General features: G+C 40.9%; 2 protein-coding genes across 2 annotated transcripts in view; both read left to right on the top strand.

Annotated features, from left to right (window-relative positions):
• The window catches only part of tead3a (TEA domain family member 3 a), a 45,560-nt gene extending 24,509 nt beyond the window's left edge, over positions 1 to 21,051 (top strand). Inside the window, exons 5-15 of the mRNA XM_063209505.1 lie at positions 77 to 141; positions 751 to 813; positions 9,249 to 9,260; positions 10,489 to 10,617; positions 11,003 to 11,052; positions 11,175 to 11,239; positions 14,418 to 14,554; positions 15,839 to 16,012; positions 16,541 to 16,684; positions 16,840 to 16,992; positions 17,869 to 21,051. Coding sequence (XP_063065575.1) covers positions 77 to 141; positions 751 to 813; positions 9,249 to 9,260; positions 10,489 to 10,617; positions 11,003 to 11,052; positions 11,175 to 11,239; positions 14,418 to 14,554; positions 15,839 to 16,012; positions 16,541 to 16,684; positions 16,840 to 16,992; positions 17,869 to 17,982 — 1,106 coding nt within the window. The 3' untranslated portion in view covers positions 17,983 to 21,051. The remainder of the gene's footprint in view (positions 1 to 76; positions 142 to 750; positions 814 to 9,248; positions 9,261 to 10,488; positions 10,618 to 11,002; positions 11,053 to 11,174; positions 11,240 to 14,417; positions 14,555 to 15,838; positions 16,013 to 16,540; positions 16,685 to 16,839; positions 16,993 to 17,868) is intronic.
• A 4,785-nt stretch (positions 21,052 to 25,836) lies between these two features.
• Positions 25,837 to 27,832, top strand: part of smpd2a (sphingomyelin phosphodiesterase 2a) — a 34,582-nt gene continuing 32,586 nt past the window's right edge. Inside the window, exons 1-2 of the mRNA XM_063207738.1 lie at positions 25,837 to 25,912; positions 26,509 to 26,671. Of these exons, the coding sequence (XP_063063808.1) occupies positions 26,622 to 26,671 (50 nt within the window). The 5' untranslated portion in view covers positions 25,837 to 25,912; positions 26,509 to 26,621. The remainder of the gene's footprint in view (positions 25,913 to 26,508; positions 26,672 to 27,832) is intronic.

Genomic DNA, 27,832 nt, shown 5'->3' with positions numbered 1-27,832 from the left:
CGGGCAAGCATACTCCAGCATTTTCTGTGAGGAAATGCAATCTAGTTTTTTCCCTGTTCTTTATTATGTTTTGCAGGTCGCAATGAGCTGATAGCAAGATATATTAAGCTGCGTACTGGAAAGACACGTACAAGGAAGCAGGTGAGATGGTTTATGGAACATTTTGCAGTTGCTGACTAGTGGGAAACAGCACAGTGTATACTGTCACCCACTGACTGACACTACTGGACACCGATACTACTACTACTATGATACTTTTTATGATTTTTTTGTTATTGATAATATCAGCTTCAGGAATGTATATACAGTATTTTTTACAAGGTTATGAGTCATTGTGCATGCTTGTGAATACCTAGTATTTATTGTTGAACTTTCGAATTTACATCCACACACTTATATGTCAATGCTAAGGTTTTTAATGCAGGTACATATTTAAAATGAACCACAGTGTTTTCCCGCCTCAATGTCTTCCCCCCCCTGTGTCGCACGCCTCAGGTGTCTAGTCACATACAGGTGTTAGCACGGAAGAAAGTGCGGGAATACCAGGCTGGAATAAAGGTACGCGTCTCCTGCCATCTAGTGGCCTGGACCTGAAACACATCTACCTTTCCTCCTTGTTTACTACCCTTTCCTTTTCCTCTCGTTCTCTCCCTCTCTTCCTCTTCTTTCCATTCTTTCCTCTGTTTACTTCCTTTCCCTGGCCTGTTCTTCTTTGCCTCTTCCTTCCTTCCCTCCATCTTTCCTCTGCAGGTTTCTAGCCATTTGCAGGTTCTTGCGCGGAGAAAGTCACGCGAGATTCAGTCTAAGCTGAAGGTATGCGCTTTGAAGGCTGTGCTGTGGTAGACTGGACTAGGAGGCTTTTCTAGCTGCTTGTGTATGAGCTAACTGAGCTTTGGCTACAGTGCATTAGTCAGACAAGACCAACATAAAAAAGAAAACTGTTGTGAATGTGTGGACAATGACACACCACTATAAAAGCAAGAGTTTTAACCCTTAATGCTTATTATATTTCACTGCTGAGATGGTTTGTGTCAAGACTGGTATCAAAACACTTTAGGAGGATATTGCATTGCTCATCAAAGACCAATGCAAAATGATACACAGATTGGCTGGCCACAAGAAGAGCATAAACTACGTACTTGGCCTTAATGCAAACTAGCTATGAAAACAATGTAGGAATGCTGTGACAAGGCTTGCCAGGAGCTTAGTAGCGATTTGTGGAAATGTGAAGTTAACCACTGCACCTGCACTGGCTGCCTGTATTGCTTTGGCCTGCACGAACAGTAACACTTTATGATGACGCTTCATACGTGTGTGTGTGTGTGCGTGCGTGTGTTCGTTCATTCTCCCCTGTCTCACCTCTCTGTCTTAATGCTGGCAGGTGCCTGTGCTACTGTATGGCGTACACTAACATGAACCTGTAACTTCATACACTAACCCTTGCTGTGACCTCTCTATAGTCCTACATATCCTCTCCTTACTTTTCTTACAGACTTTCTCTAAGCCATTGTGTACATTTTATTGGTATTTTATCAATATTATATATGTTAGGTTTTCATTGATATTTTTTGTGGTTATTTTCATGGTATGTACAACTGAATGATATCATGCCACTCATCGGTTCATTTGTAGTGGTTGATAGCCTAAGGATGCTGGCCATGTTATGTAACATTTCATCACATACATTTTCGCTCTTGAATTTACATATTTTGCTGTAGATTTACAGTGTGTGTATTTTTTTTGTTTCCTACCTGTAAACGGACAACATATAGATAAACAGAATAGAACTGGAAACTGATAATACCCGAACACCTGAAACCCCCGGAGTACATTAAGTGTAATAGGAGTTACTTTTTTATGGTCTCACGGTCTCACCACATTGTTGTTTTCTTAACACAACTCCTTGAATTCGATATGCTTACCAGTTTTTCTCGAATGCTTACACACAATTTCTGGTACTTCACACACAATTCTCGGAACATCTCACCCATTTCCCAACTCCCCTAACCAATGTCACTGAACACTAAACACAATTCCTTCTTTACACTCACATTTCAGTTTTAAAACACACTCTTTTCAAACCACTACACACAATTCTCTGGATTACACACAATTTTCATGAAGAAAAACCCTGGTTGTCGCATTGAACACACTGTCATTCAAAATACTAAAATCAACTGCCATACTAAGTAGGTAGCGGGCCAAGAATCATAGCTCATCTAGAAAATGAGTTTCGTTGTGATCGTTTAGTGGCAACTTAAAAACATGTTTTCTTGATCAATTTGGGGGTGCTGAATCCAAATCTGCCTGTTGCCACGGCGTCAGCCTGCACATTTGGCCACCACAAGGGGCGCTATATTCATTTTTGCTTATTTATGAGTAGAAACAGAGTTTTTAAAGTTTTCCTTCCTGTTCAGTAACAACATTTTCCATGAAGCTGAAGACTGTGTGTGTGTGTGTGTGTGTGTGTGTGTGTGTGTGTGTGTGTGTGTGTGTGTGTGTGTGTGTGTGTGTGTGTGTGTGTGTGTGTGTGTGTGTGTGTGTATCTGGAGGGGGCTAGGTCAAACTGACTTAAAATACTGGTTTTGGACCATTTCTTTACTTCAAGCCATGTTTTTATCCAAACATGACAGTTGATTGGTTGAATTATAGAACAACATAAATATACATTACAATCTAGACTCAAGATGGAAGAAAATACTAAAATATGACTGTGATGCCGCAGACTCTGTGCGCGTCATCACGACTCCCTATGCGGGCGCCATTGAACATTTGAAACGCCATGCCCTCTTTGAAACTTTCATATCCCTTGCCATTATTAATTATGGACTTCATTAACTGCTATGTGAAAGTTTACATGATTGCAATGTGTTTCATGCCTTGTGATCTAGCGTATGGATACACACATTAGCTAGAGTCACAAACGCTATATTCATATTCAAACATTTCACACACACATTCACACCTTCTTAGGACTATTGTACTACTCCCCTACAAAGGAAAAATAACTCAACAGATCGAACTGTGCAACTGAGAGAAGTGACTTCCAATTTTATTGTTTTATCCTGATCATTTCTTTGAGTTCCGAAACAGTAGTAGACCTACAGTAGTTGCCGTTGCCCCTTGTACTGCTGCAAAGATCTGAATTACTATTTTCTCAACTGAATAATTATAAATAATCATTATAATAAAAAGACCACAGCTATAACATTATTGGTGAAATGGGCTAAGCATGGAATAATGATGACATATTGATAAAAGTGACAGTATGTAGGCCTATTGATACCAAAATTGACCTTTGACCCATAGTTGGTACACTATTATATCATAATCTGCTAACCCTCTACTGCACAATGTTGCCCTCTGGCAACACAATGTTTTTTAAAGCCTCATGTCCAGTGTATGTCTCTTTACATGATCAAAACCAATCAGAATGCTAGAAAAGACATGAAAGAACAATTTAGAGTGGTTTGGGTGACACTATGTTGTAGTATTTGAAGTACTTGACGGACAGTCACTGGGCCACTTGGGGTGCGAAGGACACAAGATCTTTTGCATTATTAGTGTAACTAAACATGATAAAATCATGAAATAAAAAATACTTTTATGTGCACAAGGCTGTATAGAAGACTCTTATTAGGTTTTAAAAAGGGTTTCCCTTTGTGATTGTTTGGAAATACACTTAATCGTTGCGTTGCCTCAAGGCAACGTTGTGCGATAAAGGGGTACTTTTTTGGGTGACTTTGTTATTAATGTTTTGTTTGTGTGTGGTTGTGTAACCACATCATCACATATATTTTATGCAGTAAAGACATAAACTAAATGTTCTGAAGTACTTTTTAAAATTGGAAATATCTTATAACACATATACACATTTTGACAAACAAAATGAACGTGATAATGCTTTATGGATGAGCACATTAGGATCTGCATGTTAGAGAAATTCCATCTGAAGTTAGGTATGTCAAAAGTAATGAGGACAGCAACGTCAGTGATGAATATCTAAATGTAGAAGAGAGGGAGTTATAGTCGAGGAGGGGACTTTCTTAGTTTACATCATCAACAAACTTTTCACAAAGTATGTTTAATAGAATATACACATTAACTTCATCCTTTTTTTCATAATATGAAATACACAGTAGCTGCAGTGATTTCAAGCAGTTCATTCACCTACCACATGGTGGCGCTATGCCTAACTGCCATTACACACATAAAGAAATGTTGGTAGGTATAAGACACAGTAACCTGTGAAGTTTCACACGTGTGAAGCACTCCAAAAGGAGTTGGTGACACATTTCCTGTTGAATGGCCAATTTTAATTAAATTCCCACATTACCAAATGTCGCTATTTCAACCTTTGTTTTTTAAATCAATGTGCAACTTTTGACGATGGCAACACCTAGAATATTGATTTATGTACTATTAAGTACTTATATCAGCAAAAACCAAGTTGCCACCTGATCACTCCGACGAACCTGCAAGATAGGATTTCTGGCCCACCGCCTAAAGTTCACTTCCTCATCACATGGGCAAACTCTCTTCATACCGGTTTACAATCTGAAATCATCACCCCATAATAGGAATGCAAATTATCGATTAATTCATTAATCATTAGTTGATAGTCTTATCGATCGACTTACGATTAATTGATAAGCGGCGTTTCCCCCCCGAAATCTCAATGTTTCTCAGAAAAAAACTACTAAATCAATTTTTTTAAATTAAAAATTAAGATAAAATACCACATTTAAATTAATTCTATTTCAATGCTTTAATCCAAAGGTAATTTAATTATTCCCACTATTCACACCCCTCTTCACACACACTCTTCACATGCCCATTTCACCTGGGTGTCTTGTCAGTTGAATTATCGATTAATTGCGATTAATGTTTTTTAATCGATTAATGCATTGATCGATTAAAGTCGATTAATCGATTAATCGTTTGCATCCCTACCCCATAAGGACACACATTGCATGTCATATTGATGAAAAATGAGTGGATGCAAGGAGAAAACACATTTGTTTAGTTTTTGAACTCAAAAATATGTTATACAAGACATCACTTTCATGTGGTTACCCAATATTTTACAATACAGTTTTTTCTGTTCGCTAAAGCACATTTTTTGCAACCTTTTGCTGCTTTTGCTGAACTCCTCACACAGATGCACAAACCTATTACCAAATCAGCCAAACTAATTGCACAAAAACTGATTAGCACTCAGTTTGTAAAGTTATAAAACACACTTTGCATAACTGTAAACACAACCCACTGCTTTGCACACAATTTGCAAATTATGAACACACTCCTAGAAAAAATATACACATTCGTGGATATGTTGTATACTACAATACCAATTCTTAGACAATATGTGACAGGGGGAAACACCTTTAGATAATCTCTTCACCTGGCAACCGGCATGCTGTATAAATAAGTCACGGGTAAGCCTTCTGTGTAGAAAATAATGGAAGGAGAAAGAAACACCAGAAGATTCAGGATCAGAAGAGGGTGAGGAAAGGGAGAAAGGAGACAAAGGCACATAATCACAGATGACACATTCATTGACCATGTCATCAACCATGGCATTTAGCTACAGGAAATCAGGTGAAAGGGTTCAACCCAATATGAGCTGCTACTGTAGAGAGCATAAGCAGAACATTTCACGCTGTAGAGCCATTTCATACTCAACAGCGCAGTATAGCAAATATGTACAGAGACAGTGTAAATGAAAGACAATATAGTATACTGACTGTAATGTATGAAATACAGTAATGTACAAGTGATGGGATTGCTACTTTACAGAATTACTAGAATTCTGAGAGCAGGCGACAGAGAACATCTGTGTGTTCACACCTGAGCATGAGACCCACATTCTGAATATGGTGATGGCTAACAATAAGGCTGCAGGAAATTCAGTAGGCCTAATAGAACATGACATAACCTTTGAAAATATAAATAATGTGAACATCTCTGCAATATCACTGCTAGTTGCAAGAAACAAAATTCACATGAAGCAGGTCTGGTTCAGAATAACCGCAGAAATACACCAGCGGCGATCTGAGCGAGTCGAGCGACGGAAGTAATTGACTTTGTATTGAGTCGAGAGACAAAAGCGATTCTGGAGACTAGAGCGATTTGCGTGACGAGCGCGACAATTTGAAGTTGAAATCTTTTCAACTTTCTATGACGCGGTTCGGCGACAAGCCGCGACAGCCAATGACTGTATAGAGGTCAGTGACCACAGCCAATGGGAATGCTTGAATGCATTGCCTTCTGCCTGTACGGACATACTCTTGTCTCCTCAATCGCTTGTATCGCTTGCTGCTACACTCTGTCGCTTGAATCGCATCGCCGCTGGTGTATTTCTGCGGTAAAACAACTATGTTTATATGTGCAGGTAATCAACAACTAGTTTTGAATATACTGTAGGAGTCCATACTGATATTGACCAAATGGCATGGCTTTGGGGCAACGAAAATAAACATCCATGATTGAAGTCTCATCCCCTGTGTTTTTGTATCACAAGTATTCATGACAAAAGTGTGATCTACAATTGATTTACAATGTGCAAAGAAAAACACAAGCTAAATGTGTGTATAATCTATACTGCATGTGTGTAGTTGCAGTGTGTGTGTGTTTATTATAAGATAGTTTGTGTGAATGATTTGACACAAAAATGCAAATTTTCCAAAAGTGTATAGCGTTTTTCAACCTTAGTTTGATTTTGCAACGTATCTACAGTGCTTTGCTAGATAGGTGTGAAGTTCTTGTAGTTGTGTGTAGAGTTTTGCAAAAGCAGCCAAAGTTGCGAAAATTGAGCTTTAGCAATCAGAAAAAAACTGTAAATTAGTGCAATTTTTTAAATGTCAGAAAAATATGTAAAATATATACACATCTGTGTACTCCGAGTCTAAAAACAATATTTCAGTATTTTACTACAGAAAAATACCCTCTTTAGTAAGTAGAACACTGAAGAAAATAAGTTTCTACTGTGTTTCAAGTTGAGTATAGAGTTTTACCTTGTGCATATTAGTGTTCAATGGTTCACATAAGAGTGTATTAAAATGACTGCTTGTGTGTGTCATTTGAGAACAAAATTAGCTTTTTAGAAGAGAGTACATTGTTTTGAGACAAGACGTGCATTTTTCAGAGGTAGTGAGGAGTTTTGCCCGTTGTGTGTGAGGTTTGGAGACTTGTGTGTAGAGTTTTGAGAATTCGAGAACTGATTCCGAAAAATGTGTGTAAGCAATCGAGAAAAACTGTAAGCCTAAATACTGTACCAGCAAACCACACATGTAACTGGCAATGAGAAATATCCCCACATAGCTGGATTCATACTGTCATCAGAAAAAAATTCTAGCTTACTGGTGGCAGGCAAGACATAATGACACACAATTCTTGAGATAGTGTTACAGTCTGATGCTGAAGTGTCATCAGAACGCAAACACAAATTGTGTGGGCTTTCCTCATGTACAGTTCGCATGCTGTATTTCAAACATAACAGTTTTCAGCCATCATCAAAGTGATTGCTGGTATTAGGGCTGCACAATTAATCGAAAATAATCGAAAATCGTGATAAAATCATGAAATCGAAGTCGTGATTTTAATCGTGATTTAATCGTGGCAATAGTGACCAACGTTTGAGAGCGTCCTTGAAGCCAGAACATACTGACAGGCATAAATCTGTCCAGCTAAGTTTCATGCTATTGCCTTTACATAATTATTACAATCAGGGCTTTGAACCGGTTCAAGGAACGAAAACGAAAACCAGGAACTTTTTGTATTTTACAGGGAACAGAAACGAAACCAGAAACGTTATTATTTTTTATGTTCTGGAACGGAAACACTTATTTAAAAATAATGGTAACCGGTTAATACCGGTTAATACCGTTCCTCAAAAAAAAAAAAAAGTAATTATTTTCCTGTGCACGTTACCATGACGGCTGAGGTTCACGTCCTGTGTGACATCAGACATTCTCTGACTGAATGGAGAGAGAGCTGTGGATTACAAAGTCTCCACTCCACATCTTAAATAAGAGAAACCAATACAAAAGGGCAGAGTTTCCATTGCATCATTGTAAGATATTGCAGAAAAGCGTGTGTAAAGCACACCGAGAATGTTCGACGTTATTGGGCATCCATGGGCGCTTCAAATATGCACAAACTCACAATGTCCATCATAGCGCTCGCCGTGACCCAAGTCAGCGTGGAGCGCGCATTTTCATCATTGAGGTTTATTCTCCGCTTAGGTCGTCCCTGAATGACAAAATTCTGGAGGATATTCTTTTCATCCGCTTGAATAAACAGTTTGGAAGTAGGCTGACTCATTTGCACTTCCGTCTTTCTTGGTTAATTAACGTCAGTTAGACCTATGGGGAGTAATCAGCTGACAGGAACGAAATTAACCGTTCCGGGAACAGTATTTTTTTGTTCTAACCGGTTCGGGAACGTCAATTTATTGGTGGAACGCATAACCGGAAACGTTATAATTCCGTTTCTGTTCGGAACGGAACTTTTGGAAAAAAATAACGGTTCAAAGCCCTGATTGCAATTCATTTTATTTTGCTCATCCCGTATATAATTCATTCTTGGTTATATTTCAACTTGCTATAATTTCTTAAAAAATCTGCAAAAAATCAATAATCGTGATTAATAATCCATAATTGTGCAGCCCTAGCTGGTATCACTTTCCAAGTGTCACACAGTTAAGAGACTAGCACAAACAAACAGCTCTCTTTCCCATTACAAGGCTTTGCAAGGAACGTTTTGTTATTTGCTGAAAAGAAACGTTACATGGCAACATAACCATGACATTACATTCTTCGCTCACACATCATGAATTGGAAATTTCCCATCTTCCACACACCGCGCTCTTCCGGCTTGTTGGTGCGTCTCTGAAGTAATCAAGTAGTTAGGAAGTGGATCGCACTCAGTTTTTTCTTCTTTCTTGTTCTTTTCTTTTTATTTAAACATTGCAGGGACTGATCCTAGCTAAAACAAACTTATAATATGGTTCAAGAGAGTCCTTGTGCACAAGCCTTCAGTAATACAGGTGCAGGTGTGAGGCAGGCAAACTTGATCAAGGACGAAAGTTCATAAAATGCAGCACACTGATTACAGTTCTTTTTTCTTATTATTTTATTAAATCATACAGTAATCAGTGTACAGTGTTTCCTGAACTTCGATCATTAAACTCATAACAGGGTTTGTGTCTTAATCATGATAATGTTTTCTTCTTCCCTGAAACGTAGGCCATGAATCTGGTAAGTGGTATTGCTTTGATTAGCTTTGCCTGTTTTGCTGCAGTCCCACATACTGCATACATACAAAACAAAACAAAGTAAACAAACAAAAAAGCAAAATGGCTGCCCCTGCTTCTTCTGTAGGATTGATGTGATGCTTATGGCCTGGCTTCTGCTTGCCCTGTGTTGTTCCTTATTCATTATTAGTGCTCTATGTATTGTAGGGGACTCTTGGCTTCACCTGCCACGCCTCAGAGCGAAAACACACGGTGTGCAACCAGTTTGGTTACTTTATGTGCTAATGTAATGAAAGGTTCCTTACACGGCCTGGCGAGAGAGGGTGGAGGAGGGAGAGGGGTTTGGTGGTTTCGAAAGCTGTCAGGTGAAACTGACTGACAGTAGATATTTAAAATGCGCTTTACTGTGAGAGAGAGAGAGAGAGAGAGAGAGAGAGAGAGAGAGAGAGAGAGAACAAAGTTATGCAATTTCTTCGAAGTCTATGGACTTAATTTACACACTTAAAAAGTAAAAAGAAAATGCACATATTAGAAAATGTATTTATTCACTCTCGACAGTTGATATGAAACCATCTCAGCATGTGAAAGAATAATTATTAACACAATCAAGATTGCTGTCTCTTGCAAGTTATACTGGCTTTCCCACAACATGAATGGGACAATGAGCAGCATATGATAGCCCTCCATGTTTAATACATACTGTACATGTATGTATGCATACAGCACTGTACACTTACATGCTTTATTGCTACAGGCCTGCGGGGATGGATTTATCGGATTACATATTAAACAAACAACGCTTTGGCTGTGACCTGTATTCTCATATGGCTCTACACTTGTCCTCAAACATCCTGAAATACTGCTGTTCTCCCGTTCCCGCAAACACTTTAATGCTTTTCTGTCCATCTCCCTTCCTCTCCCACATCTTTCTGTACCACCTGTCACACTTCAACCTTTACCCCTCTTTAATCTACTATCACATTTAGTCTGTTTGCAAGTTTTGGATGCAACTTTGCATCACTACTTCTCACTATTAACAAGGAGAGCATGTTGGTGCCTTTCACTTCTGTAAGGAATACATTCAGAATTCAGACATAATGCATAAGTTGATATACGTATGAAACCTAAATTGTTACATTATAAACATACTATGGGTTACATATACTGAGAACTTTGGTTTGACTTTGGGATCTGTGTTATATGCCCCTGCCCTATGGTGTTGCTCCTTGTAGGATCAGGCTTCCAAAGACAAGGCTCTGCAAAGCATGGCTGCTCTGTCCTCGGCTCAGATCGTCTCAGCCAGCGTGATGAAGAGCCAGCTCACACACATGGCCCAGCCCCCCTACGCACCCCCCACCAGGGTAAGATACTACAATACACACACACGCACGCACGCACATGCACACACACACACACACACACACACACACACACACACACACACACACACACACACACACACACACACACACACACACACACACTGCCACAGTAAGGTAAAATGCACGCAGGCATGCATGCACGCATACACGGTCACAAACACACATTGGGTTCAATTTCCTTGTCTCTCTTTTTTTCCCATTACTCTGTCTTCTCTCAATCTGTCAAATCCAATAAAGGCAAGAAAACCCCCAAAATATATTTTAAAAAGACAGCCATTTTGAGTTCATTCTGTGGCTGTAACATGTGCTCTATGTCTTCCCGTCCTGTGTCTGTAACATGCGCTCTATGTGTTCACTTCCTCAGTTTTGGCCTGGCCCCATCCCAGGACAGCCCGGACCAGGACCTTCTCAGGAGTGAGTTTATTGGACAAATAAAATATGATAAAACATACATAATACTTCAGGTGACATGAAAGATGTTCTGTGTGTAGCGTAGACTATTTGCTTTAAACTAATAAAATAATTCTCTGTTGCAGCATCAAACCCTTCGCACAAAGCCCATACTCCAACCTGCCTCCTCCAGTACCCACACCCATCACAAGTAGGTGTTTCCCTTGGCACTCAGTGTTAGTCGGTAATTGAGATCTCATGGCCACTGACAGTAACCGTTACCTTAGTCTACATGTTGGCATGGGACCACGGCAGTTGGCACTGCAGTAAGAAGCACATACGAATATAGTGCACGGATACTCACATATGTACATTTCAGTGCTCAAGTTATGGTAGAGGTGTTACGCACACTATTACTTCTCCAGACGTAATCTAGTGGAATTGAATTCTTATGGAAGTTTGCCTTGGGGATTGTAGACAGCAAGATGTGTGTTATGTGTGTATTTTAATTGGGTATAGTAAAGGCCATCAAGGATCCTGCATCAAGTTGGTGGTATTGAGGGTTCTCTGTCCTTTTGTTGTCCTGAGGTAATTGCCCCCTGCACACCCCCATGTGCATTTTTACCCTATCCAAAGACAGAGTTTATGGAAATAATAATGCATTTTGTAGTAGAGATGCACCGGATCCGGCAGGATCTTAAGCAGTGGATCCAGTATCCGGCAGTTACCTAAAAATAAGGATCTGGTGCATCTCTAGTTTTTACATAGCCTAGGCTTTTCAGTCAGTCTTTCACAACCTCAATAACTGCATGGAGTGAAAGCCCTTTGGAAGCGGCCGTTGCAGGCAGTTTGTCAGTAAGCCAATGAGTCTAAAAAATAGTTTGAGCCAATGTAATAAAAAGGGCCCACGTGTGCGAGTAGACTATGTGTTTCAACCCTTTCGTAGGATCCGGTATCCGGTTCCGGATCCGGCAGGATCTTAAGCAGTGGATCCGGTATCCGGCAGCATCCTAAAAATCATCTCTATTTTGTAGTATATCAGACCTGTGCTATTTTGGACTAGCCTCGCGAGCCATCCTACGTCCTTCCGCCAAAGGATTGGCTCCACTACGGTAGTCTGGCCTTGCTCTTCTGTGGAGTATCCAGATCGGTGGGATTTTGTTCGCCACGCCCCCTCACAGATCTATTCAGAAAACAGCCAATAAGCAAATAAGCAGCCCACGTGGGGGAGAAAGGGGGAGGACGCTTGTGACAATGACGAGAATGTCTGCTGTAAGGACAGATATGTTTCCATGTATTTTCACCGACGCCGGTAAAAATCGTGTCCGTCACGCGACACTTTACCGCCCTAGTGTGTAAACGGCCTAACCAAGCGCCTTCCTGCAATCGCGTCAGATCACACAACTTCCAGACCATAAATACGAAATGAAATGGTAGTATTATGGGATGGTCAGGACCAGTCTAATTCTGGACTGTCTTCAGTACTGTTCCTGCTTGAAAGGCATACAATCCAAACCCTCCCCTCCTATACATGTGCACATTATCCTGAGCCATAGCCTGATTATCATCAACTATCAAATCTCCTACCGAGATTCTGGTCTGACCAAGAAGATAACGAAATGATGTTTCCAATTGGCCTGGTAAACCCGCCTCCCTCGGTTTGCTACTAGTCGAGGCCAGAAAGGGCTGTGCCGAAGTTTAACCCAAACATTTTCTTCGTCCCAATAGAATGTCTGCTTACATCACGTCACTGTCTTGAACATGCCATTTCAGCTGCTCAAAGTTGATTGCTTCCCGACAAAGTGGGTGGAGTTTCCCGTTTTCTCTGGAGCTTAGACAGATGTTGCATTGCTCTTGACTTGACTAGTAGCAATACCAAAGGTGTTGTGTCACTAGGAGGGCGTAGCCTGGCTAATATGCACATAGAGTGGCGTGCACAGACATTTTGGGGAGCAGGTGCTTGTGAGAGTGGGCTGGCTATGTGGAAATTTACTAGGCTATAGAACCTGTGCCTTTATATTATCAAGGCATTGCCATCACATGCTTTTAATTGTCAACTATTTCTAGATGATGTCAACATATATATACTGTACATAAAGAATAAAAAACTTGCCCAAAAAGGGAATTTTGTCCTGTATGGCAAATGGACAGTGTCTTTAGCACCTCTTTCATCCCTATTTGTTCATGCCTATGTGCACATACTGTACGGTTTGTATATGCATATTTTTAAGGTGTATCAGGGTTGCCGTATTGAGTATTGCTAAGGTTACGACCTTGTTGCCCCCAATGGCAATGGCAGAGCCTGTCCAGCAGGTCCACAGTTCTCTCTACAAAGTATATCTCAGTATACCACAAACATGGGCATTCCTGATGATGTCCTCAGTCCAGTCAGTACGTTCAATTTCTTGTAACAACAAACATCTCCTATGCTTCTGGAACAGCCTCTTTCCTCTCAAAATGTACTGTTCGGAATCTCTGTTTTTAGAAACGTACACGCTTCAGGACGGCAGGTCTTCTCTCTTTAGGGTGTGCACTGTCTGTTCATGTGTGTGTGTTCACAGCCGGTTTTACATACAGCCTCCCCACTCCCTGTTTTATCCATGCCTGCAGTTCACCTAGGGGAGACTGTCGAGAGAGCGCAGCTAATTGACCCGTTCAGAAGACGTCCTCACTGAATGCGTGCACATCGCTGACTCAAACACGCCAGAGAGGTTTTAAGGGTATTACGAGAGACTCCTCTCTTCCGGGTGGTACTGCACTCTAGGGGCGCCAACCTCTCTGGTGTGTTTGAATCAACAATGCGCACACATTCAGTGATGACGTGGGTTGCAGAGGGGTCCTGGGTGGGTCGTGGAGTTGTGTTGTAAAAATATATGAATTCATCCTTTCACTGTTAGTCAGAAAATTGGAAAAAGGTGTGATATTGAGTAAATGACTGTGATGTCAAAGAGAAAGTGAAACACTACGGTCCACTACGTGATGGATGTCAGCATACAATGCAAATGCTGATTCAAATTGTGAAATGCATAGCTATATTTTTGATAGTCCATTGAACAATCTGATGTCGCGTCACATCCAGAGTTGTATAAAGTAGAAGTAGAAGTACTCTTACAGATGTAAATACAACACTAGTAGTATGATATTATTTGAAACTATGCAGTGATATCATTCTATTAATGTTGTAATTACATCTGTAAGAGGACTTCTACTTCAACTTCATACAACTCTGGTCTCAACATAATGACATGGAAAGTTGTGGATCCGAAGGCTATTTCAGCCAGGAGGCTTATGATGAGTTCCAGGGGAGTTTTTTTTATTTTTTTTAAAAAGGTTAAAAAGATCCACCGCTCTACTAGGCATACTGAAGTATCTCTACTCTGCTCCTCTAGGTTACGACCCTTTGCCAGCACCCCTCCCTCCGGTGGCAACAGCAGTGCCTGTGTGGCAGGACCGCACCATCGCCTCCTCTAAGCTGCGCATGCTCGAGTACTCTGCCTTTATGGAGGTGCAGCGCGATCCAGACACTGTAAGTTAAAGCCACAACTACTCAGACCACAGAATTTGATGCTATACTGTGCCAAGCATAGCAGCCAGGAAGATATGAGAATTGGTAGAATACATTGGCCAGACTTGAAAGTGAAATTCAGCAGTTTAGTGTTCTGCAGGTCCTGCTGCACCATTTCATTATAACTTCAATATGCTTCACCTCCTACCGCCCCCCACAGTACAGCAAACCAAATCGCCCCTACAAAGGCAAACTGCTGTCACTGTGCCAACATTAAAACTGAGAAAATGCCTTCAAAGTCTTGGTCTTCGTTTGTATACTTTAGATGCTACAGTTACTACAATATCGCTAAAACGAGACACATTTGGACCAAAAGGCGTAAAGATGACAATTTTCAGTCTTAACTCAATTTGGACAAAATATATACGCAATTACTGTACTTTCACTGCACAGTACTGTAATGCTGTGGTAACTGCTTGTCCTACTACACCACCTTTAAAGGCCAACTTCCGATAAAACACAGTTTTACTCACTCCTTTTGATGATCGGACGGTCACCCCAAGTTAAACTCACTTGCAAGGCTCTCATAGCGGTGCGTCACCTCGCCTGGCTGTGTTTCCCGGTGTTTCCCAATTGACATAAATAATGCAGAGAAAGAGCGAATCACGAAAGCCTTTCTGTGTTGTGTCACGGCGAAAGGAGGCGTTGCCCACAAAGGTTTATGTCGACCCATTTTTCTAAAAACATGTTGAGTAATTTTTTTCTGCTTGTTTTCAAAACAAGCAACGTCTGGTGGCCCGAAACCTGTCTTAGCTTAGCTATCAGCTGGTTGCTACTCTCAGGTACACACACAGCACAAAGCCTCATACATACAGCAAGCCCACTCTGGTTGCTCCGTGCCTGCAGCTCGCCTAGGGGTCGCTGTCGAAAGAGGACATCCCTGAATGGAGCCTGCACGCCTCCGTTGGCGCCCCTATAGTGCAGTACCACCCGGGGAAGTGGCGACTCTGTTTCCCATTACATTCTCTCCAAGACGAGGACTGGTCCAATCAGAGACGCATTTCCACGAGAGCAGGAGGAGTGAGCCAATCAGATACGCATTTCCACGAGAAACACGGAACACCCTCTCGTTTCTCCACAAGCCACCTTGCTAGCTTGCAAAAATGGCTTGAAACAAAGTAACCAGGACGTTTTTTAAAACAGGACCAACGCCTAACACATTCAATAACAATGGGGAACACAGCAATATTAATGAAATGACGTTGCGAGGCCATCTTTAACGAAAACTGTGTCCTCTTCTTACAGTACAGCAAGCACCTGTTCGTCCACATCGGTCAGACGAACCCCTCCTACAGTGACCCTCTGCTGGAGGCCGTGGACATCCGGCAGATATATGACAAGTTTCCGGAGAAGAAGGGCGGGCTGAAGGAGCTGTACGAGAAGGGTCCACAGAACTCTTTCTTCCTCGTTAAGTTCTGGGTGAGTGCAGTGCCCATCGACTCTGCTCTGCCTCCTACAGGTGTTGCAGTAGTTAAACACCATACCTTTCAGCAACAGGATCCATTTTCCTAATTCCTACAGTACCTCCCTGTCTCTCTCATCGAACACATTAAATATTAAAATCGTGTAGTTCTCTTGCTCAGTACTGTTTCGCTGCTTGTAAGAGCTAAAAAGTTGTTTTGAGTTGTATTTAAATATAAAAGGCTTATGAATACACTGTGGTTAAATTGGCTTTTGTTGGGGGGGTGGGGTATGTCTTTCCTGACAGTGATCGATACTTGACTGTACTGCATTTCTGTAAATACTCTGGAGTGCTAAAAGAGTTCTTAGCTATGGCTTGCCCTGCAGTAATGACAGTGCAGAGGCGTACCAGAGCTCTGGAGTGCTCATACACATTTTCAAGTCTGATCTTGACATATATACGTAGCATATTGTCTGTAATAACACTGTATGGGTACAGTAGTGTGTATATTTTTTATGTACGTTTGTTATATTTGTGTGGACCAGGCTGACCTGAACAGCAGTGGGATCCAGGATGGCCCGGGCTCTTTCTACGGCGTAAGCAGCCAGTACAGCAGCTCGGAGAACATGAGCATCACCGTGTCCACTAAGGTCTGCTCATTTGGCAAACAGGTGGTGGAAAAGGTGGAGGTAAGTGCAAGGAGTATTTTCAGCTCAATACAAAAAACTCAATACAATGCAAATACAAAATACAATGCACTCCTCTGACTTAAAAACGTAACATTTGAGCCATTTGTTTATATTTACCTAAATGTGACTCTTGTGTGCTCTCCCCCCTCTGTCAGACGGAGTACGCTCGCATGGAGGGAGGGCGCTACCTGTACCGCATCCACCGCTCGCCCATGTGCGAGTACATGATCAACTTCATTCACAAACTTCGGCACCTTCCGGAGAAATACATGATGAACAGTGTACTGGAGAACTTCACCATCTTACAGGTAATGCACCCAAGTTGGAAAGTTTTTTAATACATATACAGTGGTGAAAGCAGACCGGTGCGCTACTTTCACCCCTGTATATATATTATATAGTACATATACAGGGGTTGGACAATGAAAGTGAAACACCTGTCATTTTAGTGTGGGAAGTTTCATGGATAAATTGGACCACTCTGGTGGCCAGTCTTCATTACTTACACATTGCACCACTAAGACCAGAGTATGAAGGTTCAATTAACCCATTTCAGCCTAAGACACCTGCAAAAAAGCCTGCTGAATGTCTAGGCCTCTTTTGGGAAAAGGTGCCCTCTGCCTATTAAAACCTAACTATCTCAAATCACTCGCCTCCAAAGCACATAAAAACATGAAATAAGTTAACAATTTAAAAGCTAAGGCCTCCTCTTGCATTATAATGTGTTCATTTAGCTCTAACATACCCACAAATTTTATATAAAAGCTCGAAACTCAAGACCCTGAATGCAACGTATATGTTGCTCCAGGCGCCAAAGGTCAAAGGACAGACTTACTCGGTCAAAGCAACGCGCACACCAATAATTTCTCCTTTTTTGAACTCTGATATGTGTTTCCGTTTCATTGTCCAACCCCTGCAGATATATAACTGATGGATAGGCTGTAGCTATGTCAGAATAGCCAATGGAACGTCACAATCTTACAAATGACTTACAAATAAGTTACACATAATTGACGCATAGGCTATTGGCTGTGCCATAATACCTCACGTATACATTTACAATGGCATGTGTGACTTGAATCATACTCTATCATGAATGCTCTCTTTCTTCTCCCTCTCTCTATCCTCCATCTCTGTCCCTCCTGATGCCCCTCTCTCTCCCTCTCTCCCCTCCCCTCCTCCAGGTCGTAACAAACAGAGAGACACAGGAGACTCTCCTTTGCATAGCTTTTGTTTTCGAAGTGTCCACGAGTGAGCACGGGGCACAGTACCATGTCTACCGGCTAGTAAAGGACTAACTGGCACCCCTTCCCATTCCCAAACTCCGTACTCGCCTCTACAGTTCAGACTAACTGGTGCGCCGTACCAGCCGTACCCTGTACCCCAACCCCCCCATTCCCACATCGACTCTCCCTGCAGTCTATGGGCAATTGGCTTTTACCTACTGAATGTCCGGACTGGAATATGGCTTCTCATCCACAAGACTGCTTCAGTCAGTCACTGGACTGGTCATAGCCCCATGATAACAAGACACACAAGAAGGGATGCCAATGTTCCTACGACAACGCTGACATATATAGAGTGAAGCTGCCAAGGATTACGACAAAATACAAATAAAAAAGCGTGTATATTTTATAGAACAGTGGGTATTTTTCTATGAAAATCACTGCAGGTTTTGTAAAATAGGAACTGTATGAATCTCAAAAATGAGGCAAAACAAGGCAAGCACGCAAGAAATATTATGCACTATGTTGTGTAAGGGCAATTGTTTTTTATAAACGTATTTAATTGTTTGAAACTTGCGAGAGAAAAGAAAAAAAATGGTTTGATTGGTCTTGTGCCTTACATGGAGATATATTTTTAGCGATGATGCTTCTTACTTTTTAAACATATTGAATGCAGAGTTGAAATAGTGAAGTGATAAGTTTGTGAGAGGGTAATTTATGCTGTTTGATATGATATGGAGTTTAGGCAGTAGGCGGACAGAAGGTACTTCTCAGAGCACTGCTGAGTTGAATGAATGGTTCAATCCTCTGTCATCAACGAGTGTTGAGTGTGAGAATCTGTGTTAGAAGTATTGGTGTCATCGGTTATGCACTTGTGTGACCTAGCTCACTCCCAGCATGGTGTGAACAGTTGAGTTTCCTGCCAAAATGTTCCAGTATACCTCCCTTGACTTGAGAAAGAGTTAAAGGGTCTGTTTAATACACCTCTTTGGGAATGAACCATGTTGACTCTAGATGGAGTAAATAAGACAGAAGCATGTCATACAGTATGTGTTTAAATTTGGCACGTGTTACAGCAAGGCGATATGCAGTGCCGAAGTTTTATAGGTGTGTCGTTGTTTACGTCACTGCAAGAGGGAAGATTGATGGTTGTCACTAAGTGACAACGAGTCAGTTACCGTACAGTACATATGGGTTATTGTGTTTTTTTTCTTTTTCTTTTTTAAGTTTGACATCTTTAACTATTGTTTTTGAAACTGCAAATGTATCAGTCAGGTGACTCTCTCTACCTCCTGGTGTTTGTGTATTTTACTATGCATGGCCTTATTTGAGGCCCTGTTGTCACGAAACACAGCGAGGCCTAGTAGCCTATGAAGGCTACATTGTCACCAACACACCAAGGCCTTGTAGCCTACGATTGCTGCGTTCTTACCAACACAGCTGTCTGTCTGTTTAGGGGAGGTTTGATGGGGAGCCTGAAGCCTCAGGTGTTTTCTTTGTTTTTCTACCGGGATCAGCATTGGATCAACAGCATTGATGTGATGTGGGCACTGCGGATATCCAACCAGACCAGACCAGACCAGTGTCACATTCTTATGAAATGGACAATGAAAATATACATACGGCAAAGCCCCTGTATCTGTCCTTGGGAACATTCGACATTCAACACATTTGCTAAATTCAGCAATCAACAGACATGCTTACGAATAAAGCATATGGACGGTTCATTTGAAATGTTGTCAAATTGTGTTCTAGAGTGGAGCGCTGTGACAGCAGGGTGTCATGTGTCGTGATACGCCCAACACCCCCCACTGCCTCATGCTCTACCAGTTTCTGAATTTGATACTCCAACTGTGTTATTGTTCTTTTCTCAGTAACAACAGTACCCTGGGTTTTACAAAGCTGAGACTGTATTTTATTAAGAATCCTAGACATACAAAGGCACAGTTCATAACCCATACCTGCTCAACATGATGCCTTTACCACTGTGCAAAACACCCTAGGCCTTTTTTTAACTGTAAGGGGATGACTCTTTCTAATGTAATCATGTGGATGGTTTTCCTTCATCAAATAGTAGCTTGCAAAAGCATAGTGATTTAACAGAATTCCCCCAAATCCAATTTGCACAGTACTTTATCTGTTGGAAGTTGTTATCATTAGAAAGGAATCCAACCTTTATCCACTCGTAGGGAGCTACTGATTCAGGCACAGGAGTCAGCTGGTTTCTTGTTGGCTTCCTCACTCAGCACAACTCAGGACTGTGGCCAGATAAATTCATTTGAAAGTAATTCATGAGAAAGTAAAAAAGTTACTTGCCTTTGCTCATCAACATTCTTTTCGTACTAATGTGTGGAAAAACCATTGCATTCGCTCATGTTCTACTTTTGTTGCAATGTGATATACGTATATATAATGGAAGACCTTAAGAGATTTTCCTTTAGGCAAGAACCCTCACCCCTGGTTCGAGGTCCTGGTTCCAAAATGCACATGTCACCTTTCAGTGCTCTTGATCATTTTAATAAGCATTGCGTCTGTATGGGTGAGGTCATCTCATGATTGCCTGGGACTGGCCTTTTATATAGTATCCTACATTAAAGCAACACTAAGTAGCTTTTTTTTTTAAATCAATGTTTTATTCATTGTTTCCAAAATTGTGTAAGTGGTTCATTGGGTGAAAATAGCGAGGTGAAAGGCGCTTCTGAATTCATATAGCCACTCTCCACGGGTTAAAACTGTGTGTACAAATTGTGTTTGTTTGTTTGTTTGGCCCTCTCTCTGTTTATCTTTCAGCTGAGAGACAATTCCACTTCTGACCTGTATGGTGACCGGAAAAGAAAACTACCTAGTGTTGCTTTAAACTTTAAAAGACTCCATGTCTCTCCAGCTCCGGCTTAAAGCTATTACATCAGTGACTTTTGCTTGTGTGATGTTCAAATTCAACATGGTACAGCTGTTGTCAATTTTATTGTTTTTTTTTTCATTTACCATTTTGCCTTCATGCATTGGTGCTTTCAATACCATTGGTACTTTGTGATATTGTGAGGGTGGTAACATTAAACTGTGTTTTTTTTGTTTTGTTTTTTTGTTTGTGGATTTTACCAATAAAATGGCATGGTTCAATTGAGCCATTGTTTGCTGACATTGTGTGCCAATCATCTAATTATTTCATCAAGGTGGCAGAATCCATGCATGCCATTTGAATGTATGTAATGACACATCTGATGTCGTCAGACACCTACAACGTGAAGAGGTAAGGGGATGTGCGTCAAGTGTGAAGATACAGGTTTTCCTTTCTCAACAATTAGGCTGGCCCCTACCATTAACGCTCTGTCTATCTGGTTGCAATAGCACCTCGTGCTTGGCAATGCGTTTTTTAGGCCAATGGCAAAATGAGCCAGCCAGTGTTGCGCATCTGTTGAGTTGAGCATGCACGTCGAGCATCCAGATCTGAAAGGAATGTATTGATATGTGATCAGATTGAAACTATTTAATCGAATATCAGTGACTTAACTCCCCCAGCCTCTCAGTACAGGACATAGGCTACGCTTCACTCGGAGCATACGACGGTTTTCAGCACTACACGCGTGGACAGCTCCGGACACATTGATGAACGTGGACAGCTCCCTGAAGTAACTTGGTGTCGGAAATTGTGGAGGTGTGTCGGAATGTCTGAATGGTGGTTGCCGCCATTAGGCCTACGACAGTTTGGTATGCTACCACCATTCTGACACTTTAATGTCACCGTTCTGACACTTGTAGGGAGCTGTCCATGCTCGTGGTTGTTAATGTTTCCGATATTTGCCAGTGGAGTAGGCCTAGACACTTTCATCTCCGCCTACATGCCCTGCACAGTAAATTCAGCAGTGCTCATTTAACACTTAGAGAGAGTGCGCCAGGGTCTGTCCGTGGTGCTGAAATCGCTGCAATCTAGCCAATAATGTTGTCACTGTGAGCTGCGACAAACTTTTCCTACTAGTAGTCCTAGGTGGAAAACAATAATTCATAGCACCCGAGAAAATGCCACTGTTGTAAAATAGGCCTAGCCTATTTTCGTTTTCAGTTCACTGTTCAGTGAGCCTAGCCTATAACACGCAACTTCAATGAAGTTCATCCACATGCCCGTCACAAAACAGTAAACCGTATTCCTTCCAAAAAATGTCCGATCAGTCCTTTGCACTGTCCGTAATTATACTACCAAACGAAAGTCTTGTTTCGATAATGCACATTAGGCCCTACTACAGGTAATCTTCAACAAAACATGTGAGCCTTGGCGCAAATGTAGGCCTAGGCCTTCCAAACAGCTTCAAACAAAGTTTCTCGTGGCCAAAAGTGACTGAGCTCACCTGGTCTGGGAGAAGGAAAAGCAGGGAGAAAGGGCCTGTCCTGGGGCCGGATTCACAAAAGTTTTCTCTTAGGAAGATTCTTAAGAAAAAAACTAAGAAGTTCCTAAGATTCATCTCAACTGAAATTCTTCAATATTTTCTTAAGAACAATGCCAGTTCTTAAGAACTTCTTAATTTCTTCCTCACTTAAGAACTTTTAAGAATAATGCTTCTTAGTTGCCATGGCAATCAACAGGATTCTACCTGCCCCAAACTAAGTAGGCCTAGAAAAAAACTGCTTGCTCCTAAACACAATGTAGGGTGAACATTGGTAAAGTGGGACGATTTTAGAAATTTCAGGTTTTCTGCCATTGTAGGCAAATGCCATTACATCACATGTCAAACTTTTATGTTATTTTCAAAATCTAGGGTGTCTTTAACAAAATTAAGCAGACATTTTGGAAATATTTTCATCACAGAAGAAATTATTTTGCTTTAAACAGTTCTGGCCAAGTTCAGAATGAACTTCCTGACCACTGGTAGAGTGGGACATTGCTGCTTTTTACATTTTATTTTATTTATTACACAATTGACATGGATATTTAAGTTTGTTATATGTGCATTTATGTAAAAACTGTTTGTTTACATACATTTTGTTACCTTTATATGAAGAATTTGTTGCATAAACCTGTTTACATGCAACGCACCCATAAACCTGATACAGCAAGCAAATTACTACTGAAAAAGAGACTAATACAAGATTTTATTGGTAATTTTCTTATAATAAGCAATTATAAGCAACATTTTATTGAAATATAATACATTATTTGCTGTTTCACCATAAAAAATGTGCCCTGTCCCACTTTACCAATAGCCATTGGTAAAGTGGGACAGTGGAAAATGTGCCCCTAATTAAAATATTTTATTTAAAAAATTAATGAATTTTTAACTAGATGATACTTAATGAAGTCACATTTCATGTGAAAACAGTTGTTGAGGCCTAACATCAATTTTGAAAGTGCTAGGCCCTTAACATTATTGACCTCAGATTGCTATGTCATTTTCAAAATCGTTGTTTTTTTGGCTCAGCCTTTGAATGACATGTCATCACGCCCCCCAGGAAGACATCACCACCACACTTAATATTATATTTTAAACATTATATGCTAGAGGAAATTTATCCAAAAGATTTAATTGGCTACAGTAAAGCAATATGAAGATATTGATGATAAATGTTAACTGTCCCACTTTACCAGTTGTCCCACTTTACCAATGTTCACCCTAATACATTATCAGAATTATTTCTACTACATTATTACTATGATAATTATCATCGTAAGAATAATAATAATAATAATAATAATAATAATATAAGTGATTATAAAAAATAAAAATATAGTTTATTTTATATTGTTTATACTTTTTGTATAATACACTATAAGAGCCTATATAAAATGTAGGCCTATTTAATAATTTAGTTTAACAAGCTGACAACATTCAACAAGCAACTAAAAGTCCCATTGAATACAAGCTTGTAGACTAACTGAAAAAAAATATTACACACAGTCACAAAACATTTATAATAATCATATATTATATTAAAAAATATTTTTTTGAATTATGTTTTGTGAAAATGGGTTCAAATAAATAAAATGTGACTGTTAATACAGGGTGTAGGGTTGTCTTAAATTTAAGAAGAAAACTAAGACAAATCTTAAGAAAACAGTCTTCAAGAATCCCAATATTCTTAACTTTTTTTCTTAGGGAAAATCTTAGGAAGAAAGTTAAGAAACAACTTAAGAAGTCGGTTTGTGAATATGGAATCTTCTTAACTTTTGACTTAAGACAAAAGTTAAGAGAAAAGTAGCAGTTAAGAACTATTTTGTTCTTAAGATTCTTTGTGAATCCGGCCCCTGATCTGTCGAAGATGGCCAGAGAGAGTCGCGACTCGCGAGAACAGTGACCCCCTTCCTTTATTGCCATTCCAACGTCTGCGAAAGCTCAAAGAACTGGCAGTGACCATGTTGCCAGTCCGTAATTTCGCCATTTAAAATAAGTCAGAAGATGGAGTGCATGGGTTAATCATTGGATGAGCTGTAGACCTAGGCCTATTGAATTATATATATTCAACAGGGTTGTTCACAACCTAATTTAGCCTATCCCTACTTCGAACTTGAAAGACGTGCCAGACTATTCACCTCTGCAAACGAGCAGAGTTGCACCAGTGCAATGTTGCCCGTCTGCCGGTAATTTAAAATAAAAATTAAAAAAAAGTCAGAAGAGAGGATGGGCCAATCAGTTGATGAGCTGTAAACCTATTGAATGTTCATTTCATTTTTTAACAGGGCGATGTTTAGCCTATTTAGGCTAAAATCTGACCTGTCGAAACCAGCAGTTTCCAATAGCCTATGTTTGGATCTGCGTTCTAGCCTACTGGTTTCAAATTTCCCATGAAGGACGTTGATGCGCATGTCTACAGCAAAAAAAAAAAATAGATCAGAGTCTCGTTGTTACCCCAGGGATATTTGTTTTGTCTCAAATGTAGGCCTACCCTGTGCTCGAAATGTAGCCTAGGCCTACTCTCAGTCTACCCTGCATTATTTTTATGTTTCACCAGTGCACTGTAGGCTATTATTGTTTCGATGCCTTCTGATGGTGGCAAAAGTGATTAATAGGCAATATTGTAGGCCTATAGTAGCCTATTTGGAGCATGAAGCGTCAGAACTAGGCCATAATGGGTTCAAATATTTAAATGGCAGATGAATTGAATTAGTAGGCCTAAATAAACGCATGGGTACCCAGCTATAAACGGAAAGTACCCTATGTTATCGCACTTTAACATGAAAATCTGTGCAATTAGGGCAAAGCAGACAATCTTCATTGAAATAGCGAGGTGTCCTCGATACAGGCATGACTTTCCCGTAGCCTATGGATGTTGCAGACGGAGCAGTCCCGTTAACTTCGTAGCGACATGCAGCTTTGCTAAAGTCATTTTTGTGAAAATGAGCTTGTGTCTGCACCAGTTGCCCAAAGCCAGAGCCTATGATTGACAAAACCCACGTTTGCAAAGTGACTTCGTAACAGCATACTGCCCACATTGACGAGGTGGTTGCTACTCCGGTGAGATAGGATCTAATTTATGCTGTGCAGAATAAACATAGCGTAGGCTACACGAAAATAACTTTAGGAATCGTCTCTATCCCATGGATGCAATAGGCTATCTGTTATTTCACTGACATAGTTTTATTGTAGGCCTATACATAATTAACATTCTTGTTGACCCCCGGCGTGGAGAAGGTGTCGTGCGTGCGAGTGCTGCTTTGGGGAAGTCTCCCTCCGTGACCCACATTTGTCGCAAAAATATCGACGAATAGGCCTACCACATGTGGTGATTGATAACTTTGTTTCATTGCTGTACCGATCAGCGTCCAAAGTGTGCTGTGACGAGCGAACTTTGCAACAAAGTATTGATCTGCAATGTTGTAGATGCCTCTCAAATGTCATGCGCACTGGATCCACCGCCGCAGCACCTGCAGTGAGAGGGAGAAACGGGATGGATTGGGGAGGATGTCGGTGAATCTTTCACCAGACAAGAGCGATGCAGATAAGACAAATCACACCGAGATAAACCTGTGTCGACGACAGCCACATGAGGATCGAATTTGGCGAAAGTCCACAAGGTAGGCTAGGCTATGGCTAAGCTGTCATTGTTATAGCCTACTTTCAATACGTTCATCATAAAAACTTGGATCTGTTCTCATCCCAAATTGACCGACCGACACCGACCGCCTGCTTTCGAGCGAACATCCCTCCTACGTCCGTTCTTCCCTGTCCTTTTTGATCTCCAGTCATTTCAACTACGCAGATGTTTTCCTTTGATTTCACGTTATATGTTATTACTGGGACTTTTTGTTCTTGTTTCAATCCGTACGATGTCTTTGGTATTTGCTGTCCTACCGCCTGTAGTTGATTATTGTTTGGCAAGCTCGTAGCAGTTGTGCTGTGCAGAGGAACAGAGGGATTTAGAAGGCTCCACCTTCACATTTGATGATGAAGTGTGTGTGTGTGTGTGTGTGTGTGTGTGTGTGTGTGTGTGTGTGTGTGTGTGTGTGTGTGTGTGTGTGTGTGTGTGTGTGTGTGTGTGTGTGTGTGTGTGTGTGTGTGGCCAGCCGGGCAAGCTATTTCCCTACGCTGCCACCACTGCAGTCTCCTGCCTGTGCTCCCCTCTGACTGACTGACAGAGTGTGTGTGTGTGTGGTTTTTTTTTTTGCTGTAGGCAGGCAGCAGAGCCTGAGTGAAGTGAAGTGAGTAGGGCAACCTGAAGGTAGTTTCTTGAGCTGTGCTGTGCTGTACTGAGCCGTGGGTCTCGTGGCACTTTTGTCCATCACCATGTCAGCTCCTCACGCTGTCAGGATGAGAGTCTTCTCCCTCAATTGCTGGTAAGTGTTCACAGTGTTTCATCTTTTTCATGCTCATTTGTAGCTTTGCTATATTTTTTGCTCCTCTCCTCTTGCATGTTCTTTCCCTCCAGTCTTCCTGATTTTCTCTTTACCCCTCTTAGTATTTGTGTATGTGTTCCTTTCTTTCATCTGAAATAGGCCTATAAATCACCAGGTATTATAGAAAGTTGTAATATGTCTCTTTCATCATACTTTTATGATAACCTTCAGAATAGTAGCCTATATATTAATAAGTCACTGACTTTCTACTCGTCAAAAACAACTCTCTAACAATGCAAGCATACACCCTGGAACGAGTTAGTGAGCGAGCAAGCGACAGGGCTAGCAGTGTTTCTTTTTTTTAATTCAGTCTACATAAAAAACAGGAAGGTGAAATGCCTTTGAAACTACACATTTTTGAGCGGACAGAGCAAAACTTTGTCGCTGTAGTCAGCAGTGTGGGTCACATGATGCTGGGCCGGGGCCTCCCAGGCTACTGGGGGCTGCATTGTCAGCAACGTTCTAGAACCCTGGGGAAGAGAAGAGAAGAGAAGAGAAGAGAAGAGAAGAGAAAAGAAGAGAAGAGAAGAGAAAAGAAGAGAAGGGGGCAAACAATTAAAGTTCTAAACACTCCCATCAGTGGGCCTATAGCCCAACCCAGATATGCTGTCACAGTGACTGGATGCTGCTGCTGCTGCTGCTGCTGCTGCTGTTGTTGTTTTTAATAAGTCTAATGCACTCTGTAGTCAATAACACGCCCACTCACTCTTTTGTTTTGGAGAGATAGGATTGGGGTGCCTTTGTGTCTGTCAGTCTGTCTGATTGTGTGCTTGCTGACTCTCCTCTTATCTGTGTATTTGTGAATCTGATTTAGTTTGTTTGCCTGTGTGTGTGTGTGTGTGTGTGTGTGTGTGTGTGTGTGTGTGTGTGTGTGTGTGTGTGTGTGTGAGTGTGAGTGAAGGTCAATTATACAGATACAATATTGACTTATCATCATATCCTGTAAGGGTCGGTGCAGTATTCAGGAAAATCTATCATCCATCATCATCCATCATGCATCGTATTATCTACATTGCATTTTTACACTTGAATTGTTGTTTAGCCTGGACCAATATGAAAACCTAAACTTGGTTTGAAGCTTCAATTTTTGAAATGTTTCAT

This window comes from Engraulis encrasicolus, chromosome 10, assembly GCF_034702125.1.
Source record: "Engraulis encrasicolus isolate BLACKSEA-1 chromosome 10, IST_EnEncr_1.0, whole genome shotgun sequence".
Taxonomy (NCBI): domain Eukaryota; kingdom Metazoa; phylum Chordata; class Actinopteri; order Clupeiformes; family Engraulidae; genus Engraulis; species Engraulis encrasicolus.
This window is presented reverse-complemented; position numbering and strand designations above follow the sequence as displayed.